At 41.9% G+C, this 23,957-nt stretch overlaps 1 protein-coding gene across 1 annotated transcript in view; it reads right to left on the reverse strand.

Moving 5' to 3' along the window:
* The window catches only part of LOC142933761 (collagen and calcium-binding EGF domain-containing protein 1-like), a 29,568-nt gene that overhangs the window by 1,952 nt on the left and 3,659 nt on the right, over positions 1-23,957 (reverse strand). The window contains exons 3-8 of the mRNA XM_076077977.1: positions 3,149-3,201; positions 1,709-1,843; positions 1,295-1,432; positions 881-1,014; positions 520-634; positions 115-245 (exon numbers count right to left, since the gene is read on the reverse strand). Of these exons, the coding sequence (XP_075934092.1) occupies positions 115-245; positions 520-634; positions 881-1,014; positions 1,295-1,432; positions 1,709-1,843; positions 3,149-3,201 (706 nt within the window). The remainder of the gene's footprint in view (positions 1-114; positions 246-519; positions 635-880; positions 1,015-1,294; positions 1,433-1,708; positions 1,844-3,148; positions 3,202-23,957) is intronic.

Below are 23,957 nucleotides of genomic sequence, written 5' to 3' on the forward strand. Positions count from 1 at the left end.
CAGGTTTTAAGACGCTACTTTGATGTCCTGAAGTAGAAGCTCCAGTGGGAAATTAGCTGAAAAACAGATGTGATAACCCCTTCATTATGGGATAGATGGATTTTTTTTTCTTACCACTGGGCCCCTGCGGCCTCTTTTCACATGCTTCAGGTCAGGCTCTGGACCCATGGGTCCCATGTCTCCCCGTGGACCAGGCGGGCCCCTGTCCCCTGGGTCCCCTCTCTTTCCCGGTTCTCCTGGGTGTCCTGGTGAGGACAGATGGATACAGCGACAAAGAGAGTTATATAAAATCGGATAGTTATTGGCTTCATACTACGAAGCTATGCTCCTCAGGCAGCTCATTTTAAAAACCTGGACTTGCTTTTCATTCACTTTCATTTTTGCTGCTTTAATCTTTTGTATATGTTTTCTTTCTTCATGTTTTTATCAACATGTGTAGATAATTTCCTTTTTCTTTGATTGTCTTTTTCTGCCTCTTCACACTCTTCCATTTTGGTACTCTAACAACATCCACATTACCTGGGACCCCAGGAGCTCCCGGAGGACCAGGTAGACCAGGAAGACAAGGGCTATCAGGACTTTTTCCCGCCCTCCCCAGAGAAGGCTTGTCACTGCTGTTGGCCAGGTCAGGTACCTAAAAACACAAAGAGGGAAGACTATGTAAGCCAGACTAGCAAGCAAGGGAACGTGTGAAGTCCCCCGCTTTGGGACTTAAGTCACCCTTAAACCAAATCTAAACTTCTATTTTACAGTCTCATATATAGTAAACATGTTGGCACATCGGCTGTAGTAAGTTTAATGAATGTTATCAATCATATAAAATATTAATATATATATAAAACAAATCTATAAAGTATATAGTATAAAGTACACGTGCTACCTGGTTGGGTGACTGTGTGTTGCCCAGCCTTAGCTTTAGCTGCAGCAGACTGTTTTTCATGTTCATAAAATCCTCACAGGTGAAGGAGCAGGTACCAGCACTCATCAGGGTGTCTGACTTCCCCGATGAACTCACTGCAACACAAAACATACAGTTAAAATGCGGCCACACTGGGAAACCAAACCTCTGACATTCCATATATGTGATATTTGAACAACAGGGTCAAATCACACTGAATCACAATCAGAAATCCCTTCATTTCCAGAGTGTCAAACAATTACTGTACAACCATTAAAAACAACCACCGTCCATATCAGAATCATCTGCATCATTAACTATATTGTTGAAATAGATAGTTAGCAACTGAATGTTCATCCAAATGCTGTAAAGCTCAATTGAAACACATGAACTCACAGTTGTGTACAGGGATGCAGGAGCGTTGGTCCGGTGCGAGTATGTAGCCACTGTGACAGTGACACAGGAAGCTGCCCACTGTGTTCACACACTCGTGGTCACACATGCTGCCGCCTGGGAGCTCACACTCATCAATGTCTGCGGTGTGTGTGTGTGTGTGTGTGTGTGTGTGTGTGTGTGTGTGTGTGTGTGTGTGTGTGTGTGTGTGTGTGTGTGAAGGGGGACAAAGAGAGAATGAAATGTACATTAAACAAACAAATCTCACAGCAACAGGAGGAGGGCGCTGTTTTCCAGTTAAAGAGAGAGAGAGAGAGAAAGAGACAGAGAGAGAGCGAAAGAGAGAGAGAAAAAACAGTAATAGACATGATAGTCAAAAGTATTCAAGTGGGAGATATAACAAGGGAGCATGCTGACCCAGACAGTAAGGAGACTTGTGGTTGCGGTGCCTCTCTCGGTCGAAGCGATAGCCGGCGTAACACGTGCAGACAACTCGCCCAAAGTTATCAGTGCACTGTTGCTCGCAGGGCGACGCTGCACACACATCCACACCTAGAAGAGAGAGAGAGAGAGAGAGAGAGAGAGAGAGAGAGAGAGAGAGAGAGAAGGCAGATAGTTAGCTGAGCAAGTCACTCAGGATCACTGAAAGCAACATCACAGAAATCATAGTGATACATTACACCTTGTTGCATAAAATGCTCTTTAGATACAAGTTTGTCATATTTCTCCATTGCACCACTGCAGGTAATATCAAGTAAAACTATTAACTATTTTTTTTAAAAGACATCAAGTAAGACATCAATCTCAAGACATAGTGGAACGCAAGACGGTTATAAACTGGTGTGATCCACATTTGAGTAACTATATAGTACTATAATTTGCCTCCCTGGCCATAACATACAAAATATCACTCGAAGAGACACGTACCAACCAGGAGACTCAAAATGACCACAACGAAGCATAAAACAACTACAAGTTGGCACAAAAAGACTACAGTGAAGCCAAAACAACTGCAAAGAGATGCACAATAACTGCAAAAAGACCACAAAGAGACCACAAGCAGACTCAAAACAACTATGAAAAGGAGTAAAAACACACACAAAGGAACACAGAATGACCACAAAGAGACACAAAACAACCACAAAGAGACACAAAATGACTACAAATAGGGGTAAAATAACCACAGAAAAAAACCCTACAAAAGGACCAAAACATCTACCGAGGGATGCAAAACGACTACAAAGAGACACAAGACAACAACAGACAGAGGTTTAACAACTATAAAGTGGTGGGCCTTTTGTGTATTTGTACCCAGGGGCCAAGTGTCTCATAATCCGCCCATGACTGTATACACAATATGAGTTTTCGGGCAGATCCATCCTTTATGAAGACTGTCGTGTTCATGGAGGAACAGTGTTCTCTAGTGGCCGATGGGACTCACTGTTATTCTATGGAGGCATGCCACACACAGTCTGAATTCCACAGTCTAGCATTGATGCTCTAGACACTAAACCCGTCAAATACTCATCACTTGTGTTCCTGATCATGATTATGTAAGTCAAAGATTTCACAATTAGACATTTTATGGATGACCACAACAAGATGTGTCAGTTCTCTGTGCCAAACCAGTGTGCAGTTTCTTCAGTTTGTTTGTTGCAGAGCGCTGCAACGTGCACGTTATCTGACACAACTCCTTAAACACAATAACTCCAAATGTGGTGGCCAGGCTGTGTCTTGTGCAGCTTGTTTTAATCTATAAACTGCTGTATCGGAGAGATTATATCAGATTTGGAGCATGTGAGATCAGATGTGAGTTCATGAGCCAGACTTGGAGGACAGTGTGTGTGGTTTACCTACTTTCAGGTATGCACTGGCCCATCACAAGCCTGAATCCGTCACAGCATTTCCTCCTGAAAAACAAAACAAGAAGTAATCAGACGTTTGCATTTCTATCGCCATTTCAAACATCAGCGGGGGCCAGCCCATCTGCTTATCGTCATTAGAGGGAGAGTTTGACATTTTGGGAAATGCTTATTTGCAGTCTTGCCGAGAGTTAGATGACAGGATTGATACCACTCTCACGTTTGTGTAGAAAACATGAAGCTGCAGCCAGCAACCGGTTAGCTTAGCTTAGCATAAAGCCTGGAAACAGAGGGAAACATCTGGCAAGGCTCTTTCCAAAAGGTAACAAAAGGTATCCTATACCAGCACCCATTAATTACCATGTTACATCTTGTTAGCTTGATCTGTTCCAAAACCGAAATGCAAAAACCACATTTAGCAGATTTAACAAGAGGTTACGTGGCTCTGTCTTGGTCGGAACCATTTGCTAGGCGACCAGCGGAGTTGTGTGCTTTGTACCGGAAAATAAAATTCAAGAGATATAGAGCAAATACTATACACTGTATTACCACACTGACATTATGTCACTACTTTGTGACTTCATTAATGTAGTCCCATGATTACAAGTTGCTAAATTAGGTCAGTGATAAAACAGATTAAACCAGCCTGATGATATGTTGATTCTTCATTTACAAACAGTTCGTGCTGAGAGGTCCTGAGGTCACAGGTGCCGCAACCAGTAACCACCTGGCAAAGAGGCGACCACGCCTAACCAATTTGCACACGACACGGAGGGTCAAATCCAGCAGGCTTTTTCAGCCCAGTTGGACCCAAACGGAGTTTAATCGTGTTGCAAGAGAAGACCAGGCCGCATGTGCTTGAAACTATAATCATGAGAAAAACTTCAAAGATGAGTCTGATAAAGCTGAGTGAACCAAGAGGGCAGTGTCAAAATATGCTTAGCAAAGTAGCACCAGATATCTCTGTATTGCCAGACCATTTACAGAATACATAAAGGAGGCTTCCGTCAACAGCACAGAGGTTTAGTTTGACGGACTGCAGGATAATGACACCATTAGCCAAGATTAAAGACCTCTAACTGCTACACCGACTGCACACTGGCTGTGGATTAAAGCATCTCAGACCAATTATAGGTCATGGACAGGGATCGCAATCGCTAAGCCCAGTTAACATAATTCGTATTAGTAGCCTACAGTACATCACAACGTGGTAACTGAGAGAGGGCCCACATCACTATTATTATTACAAACAATGTCAAAATTCATCTTTGTAAATTCATAGAAAAGGTTGTTGACCCAGGCTTTATTATAAAGGAACTGCAGCCAGACTATATAGTTCAGTAGATGCAGTATTTGTTTTAACTGCAGCATTGCGCAATGAATATTGGGAAACAATTTCTACCCCAAATTAATTTACGGTGTTTGGCAATAACACTCGTCCAGCCATCCCGCAGCAATCCACCACATGTTACACACATTACAGTTGGAAAAACAGAGAGGAGATGGCTCAGAGATTGGAGCAGCATAGCCACGCAACAAGCAACAAACATCTCACACACACACACACACACACACACACACACACACACACACACACACACACACACACACACACACACACACACACACACACACACACACACACACACACACACACACACACACACAGCTTGAATCTGCAGCCTGTAGCCGGGAGTGTTGAGAGGGATGGATACGGCCGGGCATGGAGCTGAGGTGGAGACAGGAGAGTGTACGCTGAGATGTCACTCGTTCAGTCAGTCAATCAGTCGATAAATCCATCAATCGGTCATCTCAGTTGGGATAATGCACTGCAGATGCAAGTCTACTGCTGACCAGGAAAAAAAGTTTATTTCAAGTCGATCTGGTTCTGATGTGACACAAAAAGTCCAAATTTATATTAAATCAGATCTTTATTCAAGATGACGACCTCTCTTTTCATTTCACTGACACAACAATTCAGGACACAACACAAAAACTGAATTCATCCTGACCATCCTAATATGGTTATAACACAATTCTTACTTGTAACCGAATACTCGTTCAACGGTCAGAAAACGAGAGATGCACCGATCAGGTACGCCAGATTGGTATCGATGCAGATGAATACTGCAATATCTTAATTTCTTTTACAGATAGATTTGTGCAGGTAGAAGAAAAAACACTGCATTCAACCAAAAAGAGGGCTGGGGTTTGTGTTAGTAGTCCAACAAGAACCAAGAGAGCAGACTACTTTGTATTACTGATAAGTTTAAAACAGGAAATGCATTCAATAATCTGTGCGGGTGAGTTAACAACAGTAAGAGCCTTCAGTCATGCTAGTGGCTTCTCACGCATTACTCTTAACCTGCTTGCCCACTTTTATTGTTTTGGACGGTGCGGTTCGCAAACCAGCTAACGAAACTTCACACAAAGCGGACTCCATCGCTGACGCTCAGCCACTGTTCTGCTGCCAGGGACAGTTATTCCATGCTTTTATACTGTGCATCAACCCCACGTTTACACAAGTTATTGTCAGAAAAATAGACTGAATAAACTCTTCAACTTGCGGTTACGTCCGTAAGACGGAGCTGGGATGCACGCAGGCCTGCACAGAGCCGGTGCAGACAACAGGGTAGATTAAAATGAGAGCTGTACGTGCGAGATGTGCGTTCGACAAAACACGTCCGATACAGTTGCGGTCTAGACTGGGGCTTAGACAATTGTGGGTAGTGTTCATTCAATCACACGTTACAGCAGGGGTCGTTGCAGACACACCTGGCGGAGATCTGCACTCTACTGAGTGCACCTTTTTAGTTTCCCTTCGGATTTACGGCATTATACTTGACTCTTACCTCAACTCTGGATCGTACACGGCCTCTGCACATACTTTCAAAGCGACTAACCTTTCCCCCACACGCTCACAAACATCCTAACATATTGAAACACTAATGTAAGTTGAAAAGCATCACAAATTTGCCCATTGGTCAAAAATGCGAAACAAGCTAAAACAGACCAGGGACAGAACCAGGACAGTGGCAGATAGCAGAAAAACAACTCGTATCAAAGATCAACAGAACAGCGAAAACCAACTGATCTCTCGTTACGACACACTACACATGCACATACATCGACAGGCCGTCTGTCAGTCAGAAATGCTGCAGCCTTAGCAGCTCTCCCCCTGGGTGTTAGTGATGGACAGGACGGGGAGGCCGCGGGGCCTCTGGACAAGCAGAAGAGGGTGGAGGGAGAGGTGACCCGTGTGTTTTTGTTTTGGAATGTGAAAGTATGTTGGTCAGACAGGCAACAGGCCCCGGTCAACATGACACGGCCCCTAAAACACAGAGCATCACACTGAGTGGAATCTGACTTATGTGTACGTGTGTAGAAGTTTGTCTGGTGGGTATGTAAGTGTGTGTCTTTTATCAGTATCTATGAAATTGTAGTATTTTGAATGAAATATTGGCACAAAAAATATTGGCATAAAATCGGTAAACCTACTTTCCAGAACAATCTAACTGTGTGTAAGTGTGTGTGTGTGTGTGTGTGTGTGTGCGTGTGCCTGTGTGAGGGCTGGGATACCATCCAGTAATTGGGTACAGCCTTTTAACGTCAGTCAGAGTTTGTTAGTGAGAGCGATCCATCATGCTAACAAGCTTCCTCTCCTCCTCTCTCCTTTTTTCCTGTCCTCTCTGTGCACTTTTCGAGTCTGTGATTTGAAACATGTAGATTTATATTCAGGCTTATTCTATCGGCCTCTCGTTTCACAGCTCCATTGGTCCACTAGTTGTTGACATAATCCCTGTCCGTCTCTCTCTCTCTTCTCTTCAGACTGACATGTTGTTGGCCCCGTGCTGCCTTCACCATCTTTATTTCATTCAGAGGAATACTTTTTTCTGTCCTCTCAAGGCTTGCTGAGGCCAGGAGGATTGCTCAAAGCCTTTAGCAGCCAGTTTTAAACTAGAGCGCCAACAGCGATGTCGCCAGGGAAAATATCTCATCACTGTTTGTTTCTGCAAACCACATTGAAAGTGGATTGGAATTCAGGCTGAGCAAGCGATGTATTACAGCGAGCGACACGCAGAGCAAGTGACGAAGTACATAAAGCGACTGTCATTAAAGTTACGTGGTGTGATAACGAGTATATCGAGCAAGCAAGTCCACTAAGCGCTGCTTGGAGGGGCGGTGCACGGCTCAAACAAACACAGGACTTTCATACAGGAGACCGTTGTTCGTGTCCAGTGTGAGACAAATAGTACGTATTGACTTTGGTATTAGTGAGTTATTATTTCAACACAAAGCACAATGTTTTTTCTATCCATAACCAAGTAGTTTTCTTTCCTGAACCCAGTCAATCGTTTCACATCGTTAACCAAGTGGCATTGTACGTTTCTGCAAGTGTGCTACGAGGCTGATATGAAACACATTTATGAAACGTATTTTTGGTGCAGAAACGGCGACATTCAACGTATCCCGTGCTGTGCAGAAACGTACAACGTCAACATTTTTTCTGGCGTCTGCCTGATAGCTTTTTGTAATTGGTAACACAGATTTCTCTGTACTGAGTTTACTTTTTCAAAACTCTTCACACAGTTTTCTTTACCAGCATGCAGCTCCAAAATGCCAAAAAAGTCTGCATTAATATTCAGATATGTCGTAATTAGTAGCAATTTCCGTGTTTCACAGCCAATTAGCTGCATTAGGAAAACACAAGGATAATAGAATGGTCTGGGAGGGATTTGGACAGCCTCTCTTGGCTTTCCCTGACACACTGTTCGTGTGGATATCGCTGTGACTGCTGGCTGCTGTTTTTGACAGCTTGTGTACCGAGAGCGCGATGAATTACAATAAACAAAGAACTGGAAGTAGACGGGACATTACATAGCTCAGACCAATCCATGAAAAAATGCCTTGATTGGCTCTGACACAGGTCCTGCAGAGAGAAAGGATCTGTAGCAAGCAGCGAAACTATTTTTGCTAATTTTTTTATGAGCCAGATTAAAAATATTAGTCACCTTCGACAGGCCTCCGACATAGCCCGGTGGTGTGTCTTGAGGATGGCTGATAGGGTCTATATGCAACCTCCAGCATGTGAAGACCTGCATGCCACACTGACCTGCCACACTGACCTGATCCCATTTAAAAGCATCCCTAACCCCATCCTCCTTTCCAGTCTTTGGCTACCAACCTTCTCCCACCAGTCCCTTGTGTTGGTGGTGGCTGACCCAGCAGCTACCTGCCCAGTTCCCAGTCAGCTGCCAAATTCATTGGATGAAACACAGAGACAGGATCCAGAGGCAAGCCCTGAGCCTGGATCACTTTATACTGAAGATTATGTACTTTCGCGAAGGGGTCTCCTTCCAGTGTGTGTGTGTGTGTGTGTGTGTGTGTGTGTGTGTGTGTGTGTGTGTGTGTGTGTGTGTGTGTGTGTATGTGTGTGGGTGCTTGCTGTTTTTGTTTCCCATCCAGCGTTACTGTGATTTATTTTTGCATTCGCAGGCAGGAATGCGCTACAAAGACGGGATATTGATTATAGCACCCAAGAAAGAAAACCCCACTGCCTCCCTGAGTCCCCAAACCAGACAATGCAGAGGTCCTGAGGGCAGGGGCCCAGTATGGAGGATGCTTTCCATAGGCGATGCTGTCACCATGCGTTACGAGTCCCCTAGTTGTAAGAGTGTCGTTCCTCTAGTTTGCAGGTAGAGTTTCTACATGTGAGGGAGATTATAAGAGGCTGAAATAAATCCCATCCCCTATCTATCGCCTGGATCTGGGGATGATCTGTGGAGGCATGTTAAGACAATGGGGCAGGAAATGAGTAAAAAGTGAGGGAGGAGGAGGAGGATGGTTGAAAGACAGGGATGAAGGTTGTTGTCAGCTTAGAGTTTCCCTCGTGGGACTCCGGCGGGAGGAACACAGGAAGTGGAGCTCAGTGGAGGTCAATGGCCTCTTGACACGCCAGGACAGGAGATCAGGCCATGTGTGTGTGTGTGTCCTGTCAGTTTGATGGATGCCTCCTACTGATGTGGCTTATACACGTTACAATTACAGCATGCTGTATTCATCAACCATGCTGTAATTGATTTATTTGCTCAGCAACCCACACAGTCGCACGCAGTTCAAAAACTTGGCTGGTCGTGTCCCGCGTGATGGTGTGATGATGGATGGCGCAGAAACACATTAGCATGATGAGATCAACAATATAACACATATTTTGGAGGGCTGCCACGTCCTTTCTTTATATATACAGTATATTCTTTTGGGAGTTAGTATCGCTCATTTCTGATGTCGAGATTTATTTTGTTCTTGTCTTCTTAATGTGCTCTAACTGATGGGATTTTAAGAGATATTTTTTTTATATCTGGCGCTCGCGTCCATACGCCCTTTTCGTGTTTTTTAAATCCCTAGTGAAAGCACATTTATACTATTTTATAAGAAGGCTAAACTAATATGTACTTTCCCACCCTTTTGCCTCAAATCATTATCCTCTCGTGATCGTGGAGGTTTGTTCTCCACAAATTAAACTAAACCAGCCTCTAAATCGCCTTCATCCTCAAGGTGTGAAGGTGTTGCTCTCACCCGCATGCGCAGCTCTTTTAGTGTTGGCGTATACATGCATGTGTGTGTGTGTATCCTTTTTAAACTCTTGTGAGTATACATATGTGAAGGTGTTAGTGTGGCGAGCGTGAGCTGTGTTTATTTGCTCTGCCAGCCCACTTCCAGGACCCAGGCCTCAGGGGGAACATCAGAGCTCTGGTCTAACAGAGGAAGCTTTGACTGGGAGCACAGGAGGTCTGAAGCACTTCCACCAGAATACAAGCTGACCTGCGCTCCTCCTCCTCCTCCTCCTCCCCTCTGTTATGCCTCACCTCTCCCCACTCTCATCTTTCCAGCATGTCTCCTGCCCTTCTCCCATCCTAACCCCCTCTTTAAAAAACACCCTTTGACCTTTCTTTTGCATTTCTTTCCTTTCTTTCCGAACCGTCACCATTGCAGGATCATAGGAATATTTTGAGACAACCATTGAACATCTGACACACTCAGCTTTTTTTAAACTCTCACCGACTCCATCAGATGTAATTTCCCCATTTTCTAAGCTGGGGACCTTTATTGCAAATCTCACTCAATCGTTTCCTGTCATGTTTCTACTGCCATGATCTGACGAAGGCCTGAGAAAGAAGAAAGTAATCTTATAAAAAAAGGGTTGGTTTGTCAGCCTGGGGATCCTGTATTTTATCTCAGCATTGTATTGTAAACCTTTAGACCATCGCTATTGGCTAAGCACTTCCACGCAGTATTTCTGCCTATTGTGTGGGTCGCCAGGTACAGTTTTGTCATAGGCGTCTTTGCAGTCAAAATGGTGCCAAACCTGGCAACCTCATACGATGACAAGACTTAAGCATACAGTAGTCACTTATTAAGTATACGAATTAATCAAGCAATTTACAAATGTGTAAACTAGTAAGCTTTAGGAGAGTTGGTAGACCTTTTTTTCACTTTGTACACAGCCAGGCTAGCTGTTACCCCATGTTTCCACTCTTTAAGCTAACCACGTCCCAAAACATATTGAGCCATTTCCCTAAAATCAGTCAAGTCAAAGAAAGAAAATGAGTGAAATCATATAACTGTCAGTGTTATTTAAAGGTGCTATATAAGAGATTGGGAGCATTTCAATTGGCTCTCAACATGGTGACGGCTGAGCTGGTGGCTCGCAGCTAACGGTGCTAACGGTGCAAACTATGGTAAAAGAACTATGACACAGCTAAAGTTGTAACCTGAGGGGGAACCCATCGGTCAGGACGGCATTATCTGCTGCCGTATGAGCGCAGTGCAGAGTGGTGGCCATCACATGCACCAAAATGCACCAAAAGCCTGTCCCTGCAAGGTAAACAAGTACAGAGAAACTTGGATTACAACACACACAGAAGGCGAGTGACTTAATTCTCTGCGCAGGTAGAAATTGCTCCACTATAACTTAAGCAAATAGTTGTTTGCGGCTACATTAATGCTTTGAATCCCGTATATTGCACCTTTAAAGTGTGTGACACCAGACCCTCTTTCTTCCTGTCTGTTCCTTGTTCCATTATACACTAAACCTTCAGACCAGATTTACTTGATGACTGAGAATGATGCAGAGTCTCACTACCTCATTGTGACATTTTGTAAATTACCCTGCATTCGTCATGCGGGATTTCTCTCAAACTATTTTGATGTAACTTAGGCGAATGACTCATTTTCACACTCGCATGCCAGATTTTCAAATTGGCTCATACTGTGGTTTGGGTTGGTAAGTGCTTTGCCCATCAAGAGCCTGCTGTATTTACTTTTTTCAAAAGGGAGGATTTCATGATTGTGATGACCATGTATTGTGCCCTCCCAGTCGTCTCTGGCCTCCGGGACCTCGTCTAAGCTAAGTATCGCGGCAGGAATGTGGCATCGCTGACCCTCCGAGCTGCTATGTACGTATATCGAAGCAGACAAATAGGAGTAAATGTTTAAAATGTTGCCACATATAAAAGGTAAATTATGTGGGTTTCCATCATGAATTAAGTGAATCAAGGCCCTCCTGAATAATAACATTTTTGTATTGATCAGTTTTGAGTTCATATGTCAGCTAAACAAATTTCTTTCTGTCGGATGGACAAATATTTAACAGATGGTATTTTAATGCACGTAGCAGCTGTAATGTTTTAGGCCAAAAAGACTGATTTACTCACTGGCCCACTGTTACCAGATGTTAATGCCTCCTGCCCGCTTTGAGACCATGTCTGGGAAGCCGCAGGAAATATTGCGATATCGCTATTTACCTTCCATGTGTTTCCACCATTTTTCATCGTATAATTTTAGGCATAAAATATCAGCATCAGAATAAGTGGATGACATCACTACAATCACCAGTTGTTCCGCAGCCATTTAGTCATCGTGTGCGTATGTGTGATTGTGTGTGTGTGTGTGTGTGTGACAGAGAGAGAGGTTGTCATAAGTAACACTTATTTTATTGGATACTTGAATCATGTTTTTTTTATGTATGTGTGAAAAATACCAATAAAACACATTTGAGCTGAATGAGTAACAGTAACAATGTGGGATGGGTAAGTGCGAGATAAGGGTAATTGAGAGCAGTTAGGCGGTGAGGTCACGCTAACGACAGATCGCTCATAATGATGTGTCTGGTTGAGTTCTCATGCCAGACAAAAAAAATCCCCTCTGGAGAATGTAACCGAGGCTCAAAGTAATGCACTGATAAGACCAAGAGGGCCCTCTAAGTCTTCTGAATGACCTTGTGATTGCTATGATGTTGAGTGTAACTGTTTTCACTTGTAACTCCCCAGCTGTTACACTCCGCACCTCCTCTGTTCTCCGTTTTCAATTTTGTTGCATGACACAAAAGCTCCGTGCAACCAGGAACATGCACCCCGCTGGGCTTGCCCACTTCAAACAATACCGCATCAACAATGCCGTCCCAGTCTGTGATCAATTGGCCGGTGATTTGTTTTGTCGAGGTATCGACGGTGACAGCGCAGTCATAAAGGGAGTGAAAAGAGCTAATCTACAGCAGATTGTACGCAAAAAAACAGAGAGGGGAAAAAAGAAAAACAGCCATTGTGCTTGTCCAGAGGGCCGTTCAGGTGCACACTAATCTGAAAAAGATGGAGGCCGATGACTGGAGTTTTTTGGGAGGTCCGACTCTGGTCCGCAGCCCTACGAAGACAGTACCTCCATTAAACACAGGAAGCGTAACTCAAAGGCCTTGTAAAAAATGTTCTCTGAGAAAACGAAGACGCCATTTGAGTGCTTCTCAGAGTAATGAAACAGCAAAACTCAGAGCGGCACTGCTTTTTGCCGAAAATAACCTGGCGTCAACTCCAAAGTGTGAGAAAAATGAACAGGTTGCCGTTCCCACAGCTTGGGCTTTGTTGATCACCGTCCAAGGTACACAGAGAGAGAAAAAATGGCAAAGAGAGAAAAGAGAGCGATAGTTTGAACAGGACGCCCCGGTGCACTTCTGGATGTAGTGCAAACAATCTGCGAGCGGATCGCGTTCGGTCCGAATGTGTTGCCCTCACGTGCGAGTCGGCTATTCGTTTCCACATGTCGAGAGCGAGGTTTCAACAAGTGTTTTAACATTAAGCTGAAGGCCAAAAAAAAAAAAGACTTGTGTTAGAATAATGAGGACTGAGCTGAAGACAGAGCTGTCGGTGCCTCACTAAAATCCTCTGGATGAACAGTAGACTGCTGTTAGAGGGAATTTAATCACCAGAACACACAATATGTTCATGCCACACATACACACACAAGCACACATGTTTACAGTTTATCAAACATCCAACTCAATACCACCAAAGATCTACAAAGTCAGACTGCATCCGCCCTCCTGCTCATGTTTACAAGCCCAAAGGATGATCTCATATTTACGTGCACCTGTGCACGCACACACAAACAGGCACAAACAAGTATCTGATGTCGTGATATCCGACCCAGACATCCACAAGGTAAAACGACCTCGCACATGCGCCCATGCACAAACATATTCACGTGCTGCTCATGGACGTATGCAGAGACGCACGGAACACACACCGGTGCAGGCATCTGGTCCTTGTTGCCTGTTTAAAACCTAAATCAAATCACCTCCTTCCATTCTTCAGTCACACATTTACTGCTGTTTGACATAACTGGCTTCTAAACTAATTTCACTGTTTAATGTTTGTCCATTTTCTTGAGTCGATCCCATCAGCGGAGGACGAGCCACTGGGGCTCCCAGTGAAAAGAAAAGCATGCAAGTTTTATTGAGCGATGATAGCTTGTACAAACAGCACGTCTTTCCGAAAAAATGAGGAGATAGAGATGCACATTTTCCACTTGAGAAAAACTAGAGCATGCAGTAGGATGTTCATTTTTATTTTATCAGCGACAGCAGCAATGTAATAGCTTGTTTTATGGCTCGTAAGTTAGGGACCTCTGACTGCAGATCCCAGCAGGCTCTGAACATTCAGGCCCGCATTGTACAGTGCGAGACACACCGCAACATACAGCACTCAGAAGAGGGAACATATGGACACACACACACGTCTGCTTCTCATCACCTGCTATTGAAAGCAGCCCTCTCTCTCTACAACCAGATACAGATGAAAGATGAATAGCACTTCAATGATGTGATACATTCCACTTCATTTCTTTCTGCATCTGTCTCTCAGACACAGTGGGAGAAAAGAGACACTAGTTTCTGCTCCATTTCATTGACACAAATAGTAGCTCCCCGGTATGATAAAACACTTCACTGAACAAGAATAACACCCATGCCGTTTGTCTTTGACAACGAGCCAGACGTCCTGTGAGCAAAAATACGGAATTGTGCTCATTTGACCAGACAGTCCAAGGAGCGTTCATCTTGACTCATGTTACATGCCAACATTAGCTTGGATAGGCTGCTCTTTGACTGCATTCAGTACTCATTGGGTAGTGAAGCCAGGCTAACACGGTAATGTTACTAACGTAACGCACTGTGGACGTTCCTACAGTTGAAAAAAGAAACAGGTGTAAATGATAATGTAGTTAACGAATGGCTCGACTCTCTTAGTAAGCCGTTGTAGCCACCAGGGACTGGTGAGTAGGGCAGGTGTAACCAATGATTGATGTAACTCTCCATCCACAGAACAGGACAGATAAACACAGGCATGGCCAGCTCTTGTTGTCTATGGTCCAACCACTTCCTGGTTTGTGGTGTATGGTGGTAGGAAGACATGTGACAGGTATGTTACCTTTGGGCTAAAACTCAAACTAGTAGGCTTTAAACAGAGTTCATATTTTTAGACTGTAGTTACAGCCTTTAAATTTTGCTCACATAATCAACTTTGCATCGACGAGGCTAGCCATTGTAGCCTTTGGTTCTCCTTGAACAAGTAGCAATCTGTGTTCAACTAAAGAGTCTCCAGACTGTGGGAGACTGCTGCACTGATGGGACAAGGGTCCCTGCGACAAATTAATTGGGGTAACCTAGCTTTGGTACTGTAATATATCTTTTGCATTTCATCTCTTGTCTTTTTGTATTCTATTTTATAATGCATATTGTAAAGTATCTTATTTTGGTAAGTTTGTGATCAGTATTTTGATGTTTTGGAGAGTAATTGCAATCTTATCTCATTTCAGAGCCCTTTTGCTCACGGCCATCAGCATGGGTTGTCAGCTGTGTTTTAGGGTTTTAATGTTGTTTTTATAACAGATTTCCTACATTTGCTGTTCATTTTTGTAAACAGCCAAAGCACATGGGGTTTTTAGGTTTATCAAGCAAGGTGCAACTGATCTGTTGTGTCGTGATTTACTAGCACCTGAGTGAAGTGTATCTTCTTTTGCATGTTGTTTATCTCCACAGAGTTAGCTGTGTGTGTCATCTGAAAGCGTAGATTCCCTGCATGTTACCTACAGTAGCTTTGGCCAGATTCTCTCTAAAATTGCTTTTTTGTTTTTTTTCTCCAAAAATTAGATATGAATTTAGGGAGTGCAGTTTGTGACAGTGTGGGCTCCATGACGGCTGCTGTTGTGAGAGTGAGTCACAAAGCGAGTCAGAGCGAGTCACAGACCGGGTGAGAGAGAAGTACAAACTGGAAAAAGCTGAATAAAAGACAAAATTACAGCAGAGAGAAAAAACAGAAAGAGATAAAAGAAAAGAAAAGAAGAATATGGGCAGGATGGATCGAGATAGTCTGGGGGGAAAAGAGAAAAAAACAAGAATGAAAGAAAGAATTTGTGAAGGAATCCAAGAGGGGGTGTAAATTGAATATTGCCTGTCTACTGAGCAGTTGACATTCGGCAGGAGAAGCCTCAGTCAGCATCCCACCACATGTCACATCTCAGTGGGAAGCCACTTACAGAAGAAAGAGAAAAACAATCCCTGCTCTGATTTCCCCATCTTGCTCTTTTTTTTAAAGACTTTTACGTGCTTTTCCAGGCACATCCCCCACTGAGCAGTGTGCTCGGCCTGCCAGGGTGCAACTTTATTTCGTTTGGATCAAACAAATACCTCCGCTTCCAAAGCACCAACACCCCTTTACTTTCCCTTTTCTACATCTGCCACCTTCCTGTAGTTTTCCCTGCTTATTTTTGCAGATTTGTTTTTTGTATTAACCTACTATCCTCACTATGCTGTTTGTGAATGGCCCAGGAGCCCGCAACAAACTTTTGAGTTATAATTTGATATTATGCTCAATGAGGAAAAAAAATGTCATTACGAAGAAAAGTACATTAGATGGAGTGATATTAGCTCCAAATTCTGCATTTCCTTTTTGTGCTTTTACGCTGATAAAATCGAATAGAAGAGGGAAAGGCAAGAATAACGCCTGCTGTGGGACAATTGTATAATATGAGGCCGCTCAAACGTTTCTTATAGGTCCCAAAATCAAATAAAGAGATTTCAAGTTGTCATGTAACTGTAATAATGATAACCATCTTTATATATATATATATATATATATATATATATATATACATATATATATATATATACTATATATATATATATATATATATATATATATATATACATATATATATATATATACTATATATATATATATATATATATATATATATATATATACATATATATATATATATATATATATATATATATATATATACATATATATATATATATATATATATATATATATATATATATATATATATACATATATATATATATATATATATATATATATATATACATATATATATATATATATATACATATATATATATATATATATATATATATATATATACATATATATATATATATATATATATATATACATATATATATATATATATATATATATATATATACATATATATATATATATATACTATATATATATATATATATATATATATATATATATATATATATACTATATATATATATATATATATATATATATATATATATATATATATATACTATATATATATATATATATATATATATATATATATATATATATATATATATATATATATATATATATATATATATATATATATATATACTATATATATCACTTAGAGATACAAAGTGTTCAAAAGTGGAACAAACTGTCAAAATGCTGAGGTTGAGTAACTAGAGTAGATGGATTTGGTTTGGCCAAAACTGGGCAGTAAAACCGGTTCTGGGGATCTGGACTATGTTAAGAGAGTTCTTCTTTCATCCATCCCTCCTCCTGTTCCAACAGTTTTCTGTGTTTCGGATTACATCTGACAGACAGGCATCGTATCATAGTTGTTGATAGCTTAAATAAATGTTTATTGCAGATTATGGCGAGTTCTTTAGTAAGCTGATGACTGCATGAAAGTCTCCATCATGTTAGGAAGCTAAGAAAAGCCGTTACAGCAGCATACTACATTATGTTCTCCCTCATTAACGGGGTCTTCCATGTCTTTATCAACCCAGTTTACTCTGTGTGTGTCTTGTTAGTCTCAATTATTGTCATGTTAGTGTCTGGTTAGCTGGATAGCTCCTTTTATTTTACATCTAATCTTCTGTGCTGTTGTTCTTTTTCTGAACTGCTGATGGCTCTTTTGTTTGTGCACTTTATTCTGAACGAGTCCTGCTTTCAGTTGTCCTTTTACAACTTAGGACGGCATCACTACTGCTAACACTGGGGGGGGGGGGGGGGTGTCACAAGCACGTCTATTTGTGTGGGTATAGTTTAGTAGAGCTTTGCAAGTATGTGCAGAGACCATGTAGGATCCAGAGTTGAGGTGAGAGACAATTTTACTGCCGTAAATCCAGAGGGGAAACAAAGGAGATGAGAGGGAGCTTAAGACTCATGAGATAACGCTACTTTATCTTAAGTCCTCTATTGAAGGTGTCAAGGAGCAAAGTTCACACAAACACACTCTTATACATGCATCACATACTAAATACACTATACAAGCGGATCTCCAAGCCAACAGCTGTCAATATGTTAATCAATCATCCCAGCGAGTCAATCAGTCAGTCAGCAAATTGGCCAGTTAAACGTTCAATCAGGATCAAGTCAGGATATCGAGCAGACACTCTGTGTCTCCCGTCTCTGTGTTATTTCAACTGCTGAAACTCTCAGAGGGACCATGACACCCGAGATGCTCCCCAATAACCTCATACTACCCCCAAACCAGACGCTGCTGTCCGAAGAGGAGGAACAGAGTTCGCAGGACACAAGTAGAGGATGTTGGTGCTAAGAGCAACTCAAGACAGAAATAAGTGTCTCCCCATCATATTTTCTTTCGCCCTAAAAGTACCAGACGTGATCATTTTTGACAAGGACAAGGCCAGGGTCGATTTCTCAACGCTAACCTTGCTGACCTTCTCTGGTTAGCATGAAGCTCGAACAACCATCAAAGCACTGTGATTACGCGCACTCCCCAATAATACTTAGCATGTACGCAACTTGTTGTTTATTTCATCTGACCTGACCTCAACCCCAGTGTTAATACTCAGGCTACTAGACGGAGGCCTGGCTTCTGTCTCTCCGGAGCAAAACAGAGAATTTGAGTCCCAATGAGAAAGAGAGAAACTGTAGAGTGGAGATAGAGTCCAGGCCTGGACCTGAGTCGGTCTCAGTCGGGTCTCATTAATGGACACCTTTAACGTTTCTGGTATGACACGCAGGGCAACTGTGGGCGGGGGGGCTTGCGCTTGGTCTTCGGTCGGGAATGTACTTCTCTTCTTGAAGACCACTTTCAGAGTTTTGAAACATGTTAACAAGGTCTTTAAAATTTCCGCCATGTCCTTTCTGAACAAAAGAACAAAGGCAACAACAGAAACATGCTGAACATTTGTTTGGCAGGATGTTCAAATTATGCTATAAACATAGACTGTGGCACGACCTTCAAAACCACTGGTATCCACTCTCCAGGCATCTCGTGAAAGGCCTTTATGTCCGAAACCGAATACAATTACTAAGAGCTGGCATGGCCTGTATAATGAGCAAAGACATTTAGCTCTCAAGTAAAGAGAGGGAACTACTGATGTGTAGAGATCAGCAAAATAACTAACCTTTTAGGAAGTAATACGGATTGCATTAAACGCAAAGCAAAGTCTAAAGCTGCGGCTCACTAACTCAACCCAACAAAGACAAACGGTGAAGTTCACTAAACGAAAAAAGCAAACCCCAACCATGCAGTTCAACAACTAAAACCAGCAAAGATCTGAACTCACTGAGTCACGCAGACAACAATGTTCACTGACTAAAAGCAACTAAGTGCAAGTTTGAAGCTTATGTGGTCTTTACGAAATAATGGCATCACATTTCTGGGTTTGCATTGGTCAGACTTTACAAGCTTCAGATGTTGATATTGTCTCCTAGGTGGGTGATCAGAATGTTAATTAGGCATCATAAAACACAGAAATCATATAGCTGTGAATTACAGGTGTCACAGAGGCTAAAGGTTGAGGACAATGCAAGCTGTTCTGTGAGGCAAAGCAGCCTTTTGAGCTGAATGTCAATGTGGGTATGCTGACATACTGATTTTTAGCAAGTAACATGTACAATGTATATCTCAGGTTAGCGAGTTAGCATGTTAACATTTGCTTTTAGCAATAAACACAAAATACGGCTGAGACTGATGGAAACATCAGTGATTAGTTGTCCAATAGTTGTGGAGATATTTCACTCAAAACCACAAAAGTGTCAACCTCATGGTGGCGCAACAGGAAAAGTCAAGGGATGCATGAAGGAAACAATAGGTTGGTTAAAATAAAGATACAAATTGCAGCATTTACTTTTTACCCCAATTTTTTCTCAATAAATCATAGACTGTATATAAGAAGTGGACGCAGGCAACATGACGTCACCCATTGGTCTGCGGACTGCCGTTTTGAAGACTCGAGTTTGGTCGTCGCCATCTTGTTTTTTGCAACCAGAGGTTACACGAGTGGTTGGAGCTAAGTATAACCGAATGCTGAAACTTTAGTTGCAGAGAAAGTTTTGATTTAGCTTATTCTGGTTGAATTGTGGTTTGCTCTGCCTCTCCTTGTAACAATGGTTCTGAACTGGATTGATTTCTGTGGGAAAAATTGCACACATGATTCCAATTTGATCATTCGTTGCATAAGCAATAAATGGATTGTGTAAAATCTATATATTTCTTAAATAAGTTAAAATTTTCACCCGCACAGCTACATAGCCTGACACAAAATTCCATCCACATTGAACCAGGAAACCCAGGGAACAGACAACTTGGATAGACCAATACTTTAATAACATAGATTCAGGATGCACGCATATCGTTTTAAAGGGTGGAAATCAGATAGACAAACTGTATTTTGACAACTGAAGAGAGGGAATGCAGCTACAGTATATCTGATGTGGACACAATTCAAATATGAGACGCATGTGAATGCCAGTTGTTAAAAGGCCTTCCTGCCTTAAACAGTCAGCACGCAATCACATGTTCACTGAGGCGAACCTTGCATGGATGATATAATGAGTCAAGACAGGAAGTTGTTGTGGTTAAAATGGTATTAAAGCTGGCATTATGCATCGGACCAGTGGAGCTCTACCGAGAGCAAACAGGCTCAAAAGATCAGAAGCAGGTAAACCACGTCAGCAATGAAGAGCACTAATGTTTAGTGACGCTGATGAAGATGTAGTCAGGTCATCTGTATGCGTGGAAAGTGAGTGAGTGAGTGATCACTTCATTTACAACAGATGAATGGTGAATTTGAAAGCAAATATGTGTGTAAGGGGCCAACAGTGTAATGATATCAGAGACCCCCACAGAGAAGCTTCAGAGGCGAAAATTCTGCCAAAATGACCAAAGCCCGTGTGACTCAGCCTTGAGATATTTCTGGAAGCAAAGTCAAGAAACACTGATTGTAAGCATTCATTTTTCTTCCTCTTTCCCTCTCTTAAATACAGTCGCGCTGTTTTCATCCGACCACACGCTCTGAACTGTACTGTAGGTATGCGTTTGTGGAAGAAAGTAAAATGGGACAAGTGGGGAGAATGTGGTCATGCGCTGCTAATTCAGTAACTGTCTTCACTTGCTTGTCTCACTTAAGAGGGTACGAGAAAGAGGAGATGCACTTGAGAAATGCGAGGAAAGAGGAATCGAGGAAACAGATACAGTGTTACTATATGTGTTCGGAGACCACCACTCTCCAGCATCATCTAAAGTGATGTCAGCTTCTGGATCGGCAACTTTTTCTTTTTACATTTGCACAGATCATATACTGTAGAGCCCAAACAGACAGCGTCATCACACCTGTGAATCATTTTAGGGATGCAACTTGTGTTTTTTTTCATCCTTGATTAATTTGTTTTGAATTTATTAGCTTGATCGATTAATCTCTGGTCTATAAGATGAGTGAAAAGAGCCTGATAAAATTTTCTGAAGTTTGTGTGGATTTCAAATGAATTGTTTTGTCTTACCATCAGTCTTAAACCCCAAGATGTTCAGTTTACTATCATCTAAGACAAATAAAAGCAGCAAATCTTCTCAACTTTCAGTTACAGGACTATTATTGAATGTGCTGTAATTACATATTGAATGTGCTGTAATTACATTGAATGTGTTGTAATTCACTTATCCTGTTCTACACATGACATCTATTGCACTTCTGTCCATCCTGGGAGAGGGATCCCTCCTCTGTTGCTCTCCCTAAGGTTTCTTCCTCTTTTCTCCCAGTTAAAGGGGTTTTTTGGGGGAGTTTTTCCTGTTCCTGGATGTCAAATGTGTACATATTGTAAAGCCCTCTGAGGCAAATTTGTAATTTGTGATTTTGGGCTTTACAAAAATAAATTGAATTGAATTGAATTGAATATTACAGGTGAAACATGTACATTTGGATTGACCATGTGCATTTTTCACCATAAAAATTTCACTTACAACTTCCATGCTGTTCGGGGATTTGTTCAGGTGCTGGAACACCTGATGTTTTGATGTAAATAATACTTTTTAGCTACAGACATTTTTCCTACTTATAAAAACACTTAATTCTGGTGAAATCGAATCAGTAAAATGTTACCCTCCTCAAAATACATGAAGACGTTATTAAGATACTCTGTGAGATGCTGCTGCTGAAACAGAAGATGATCAGTGCTTATGAACTTGTAGTGTACTATGCAATACAAAACTATAATGATCCCAGTGGGAGAGATGGATCATTGTAACTATAAAAGAAGCTTAAAGTATGGAAGCAATAAAAAGCAATCATGTCACCACGACTTTTTTCATCATCCCTTTCTTAATCTGAGCAAGTAGAGTGATATCAAGGGTGTTATCTGCTGCAATAGTGAGCCATGCAGGGTATGTAAACCAGAACAACATGCCAATCAACTGAAAAAACGGTTAACAGTTTAGTGGAGCCCGTCGGTCCTGTCAGATTGGACTCCACAGCTGAGAGTGTTTAGAGAGAGAGGGCTCAGAAAGCAGCGGCAAATCAACTCTCATCATCATAAACCTGGCTGTAACTGCCAGCACAGACAATACAGATGCAATTCACGCGGACTCCCAAACATGCAAGCTCACACACGCTCTGATCACTCAGGATCTGGGTACTACGAACCATGCATATTTGGATTGGCACGGCTGAAATCTGACCTCCGGGGAAGACAGCATAAGAACACAAAGCGGCCGGAACAATAGAAATGTAGAAACTGAGCTGGTTTGCTGTAAAAAAAAAAAGCCACAGCGGAGGAGAAAGAGACCTGCGGCCGGCGGAGACTTTGTTTAGAGGGTGAGAGCATTGAGGATTTACTTCTGCACAACACCGCAAAACCCTCTGAGACAGAGACATTACATTGATAGTTTGGGCATGTAGCAAACAGTCTTACTATCCAAAGAAGACGACGATGATGAGACCGGGAAGATCAGAAGAGTAGAAACAATCACACTGACACAGGTTGGAAAAAATGTCTTTTGAGAAAAATAAATCATCATAAGAAATTGTTTATAATGTTTCTGAAACATCACCGTTAGACTTTTTGTTCAATCGCGTTGCCTCATGTTGAGTGGTACCATAATTGAAGTACCATTAAGTACCATAATTTGCTTCACTGTTTTGATAGCAACTCAGCCCGCTTTCTTCGGGTAGGTGTGACTTTTTCCAAATGGTTAACATGCCATCTTCAATTTAAAATTGTAGGAATAACTCCCTTTCCCAGATTATTTGAATATGAGAGAGTGGTGCCAGGTGAAGAAATAAGAGAAGCAAACCAGAAATGATTGGAAAGTGTCCAGCCTGTCTGAACACGGCAGAGCTGTGGGAAGAGATTATACTGTTAGCCTGACCAGGTCTGGGTCACATACAGTTTAAAAACCTCAATTGTTCATTCACAGCATAGCAACCATAACTAGGCATGGCAGGCCTGTCAAGTTTAGGATTTCTTAACATGTGTTGCAGAGTTCGTGGGGCGGTTTTATCGCCTCTCCAAAACCAAAAACACTAGAGCAAAAGTTTAAGAAATTGATTAAATTCGGTGTGTTTATCTTAGCATCGCATATCCTCTATGTATATAAAAAGTGGACAGAGCCACCGCGACGTCTCCTATTGGTTCGTCGACTACCATTTTGAAGCCTTGAGTTTGCCGTCGCCATCTTGGCTTTTTTGAGCCAGAAGTGACCATATTTGGACGAGTGGGTGGGGCTGGGGAGGGATACGCATTGCTACGACTCAAGGTAGTCACGCCCTAAAGCATACCCTGCTATATCGTCAAATTTACTCTCAATGGGATAATAATTTACTAAATGAACATCATGCTCTATTGAAGAAGACTTGAGACAAGAGATTAGGACCAAAAACTCATGTTTACAATGTTTACTGA

The sequence above is a fragment of the Anarhichas minor genome, unplaced genomic scaffold, assembly GCF_050575085.1.
Source record: "Anarhichas minor isolate MPS153535 unplaced genomic scaffold, ASM5057508v1 ptg000062l, whole genome shotgun sequence".
Taxonomy (NCBI): domain Eukaryota; kingdom Metazoa; phylum Chordata; class Actinopteri; order Perciformes; family Anarhichadidae; genus Anarhichas; species Anarhichas minor.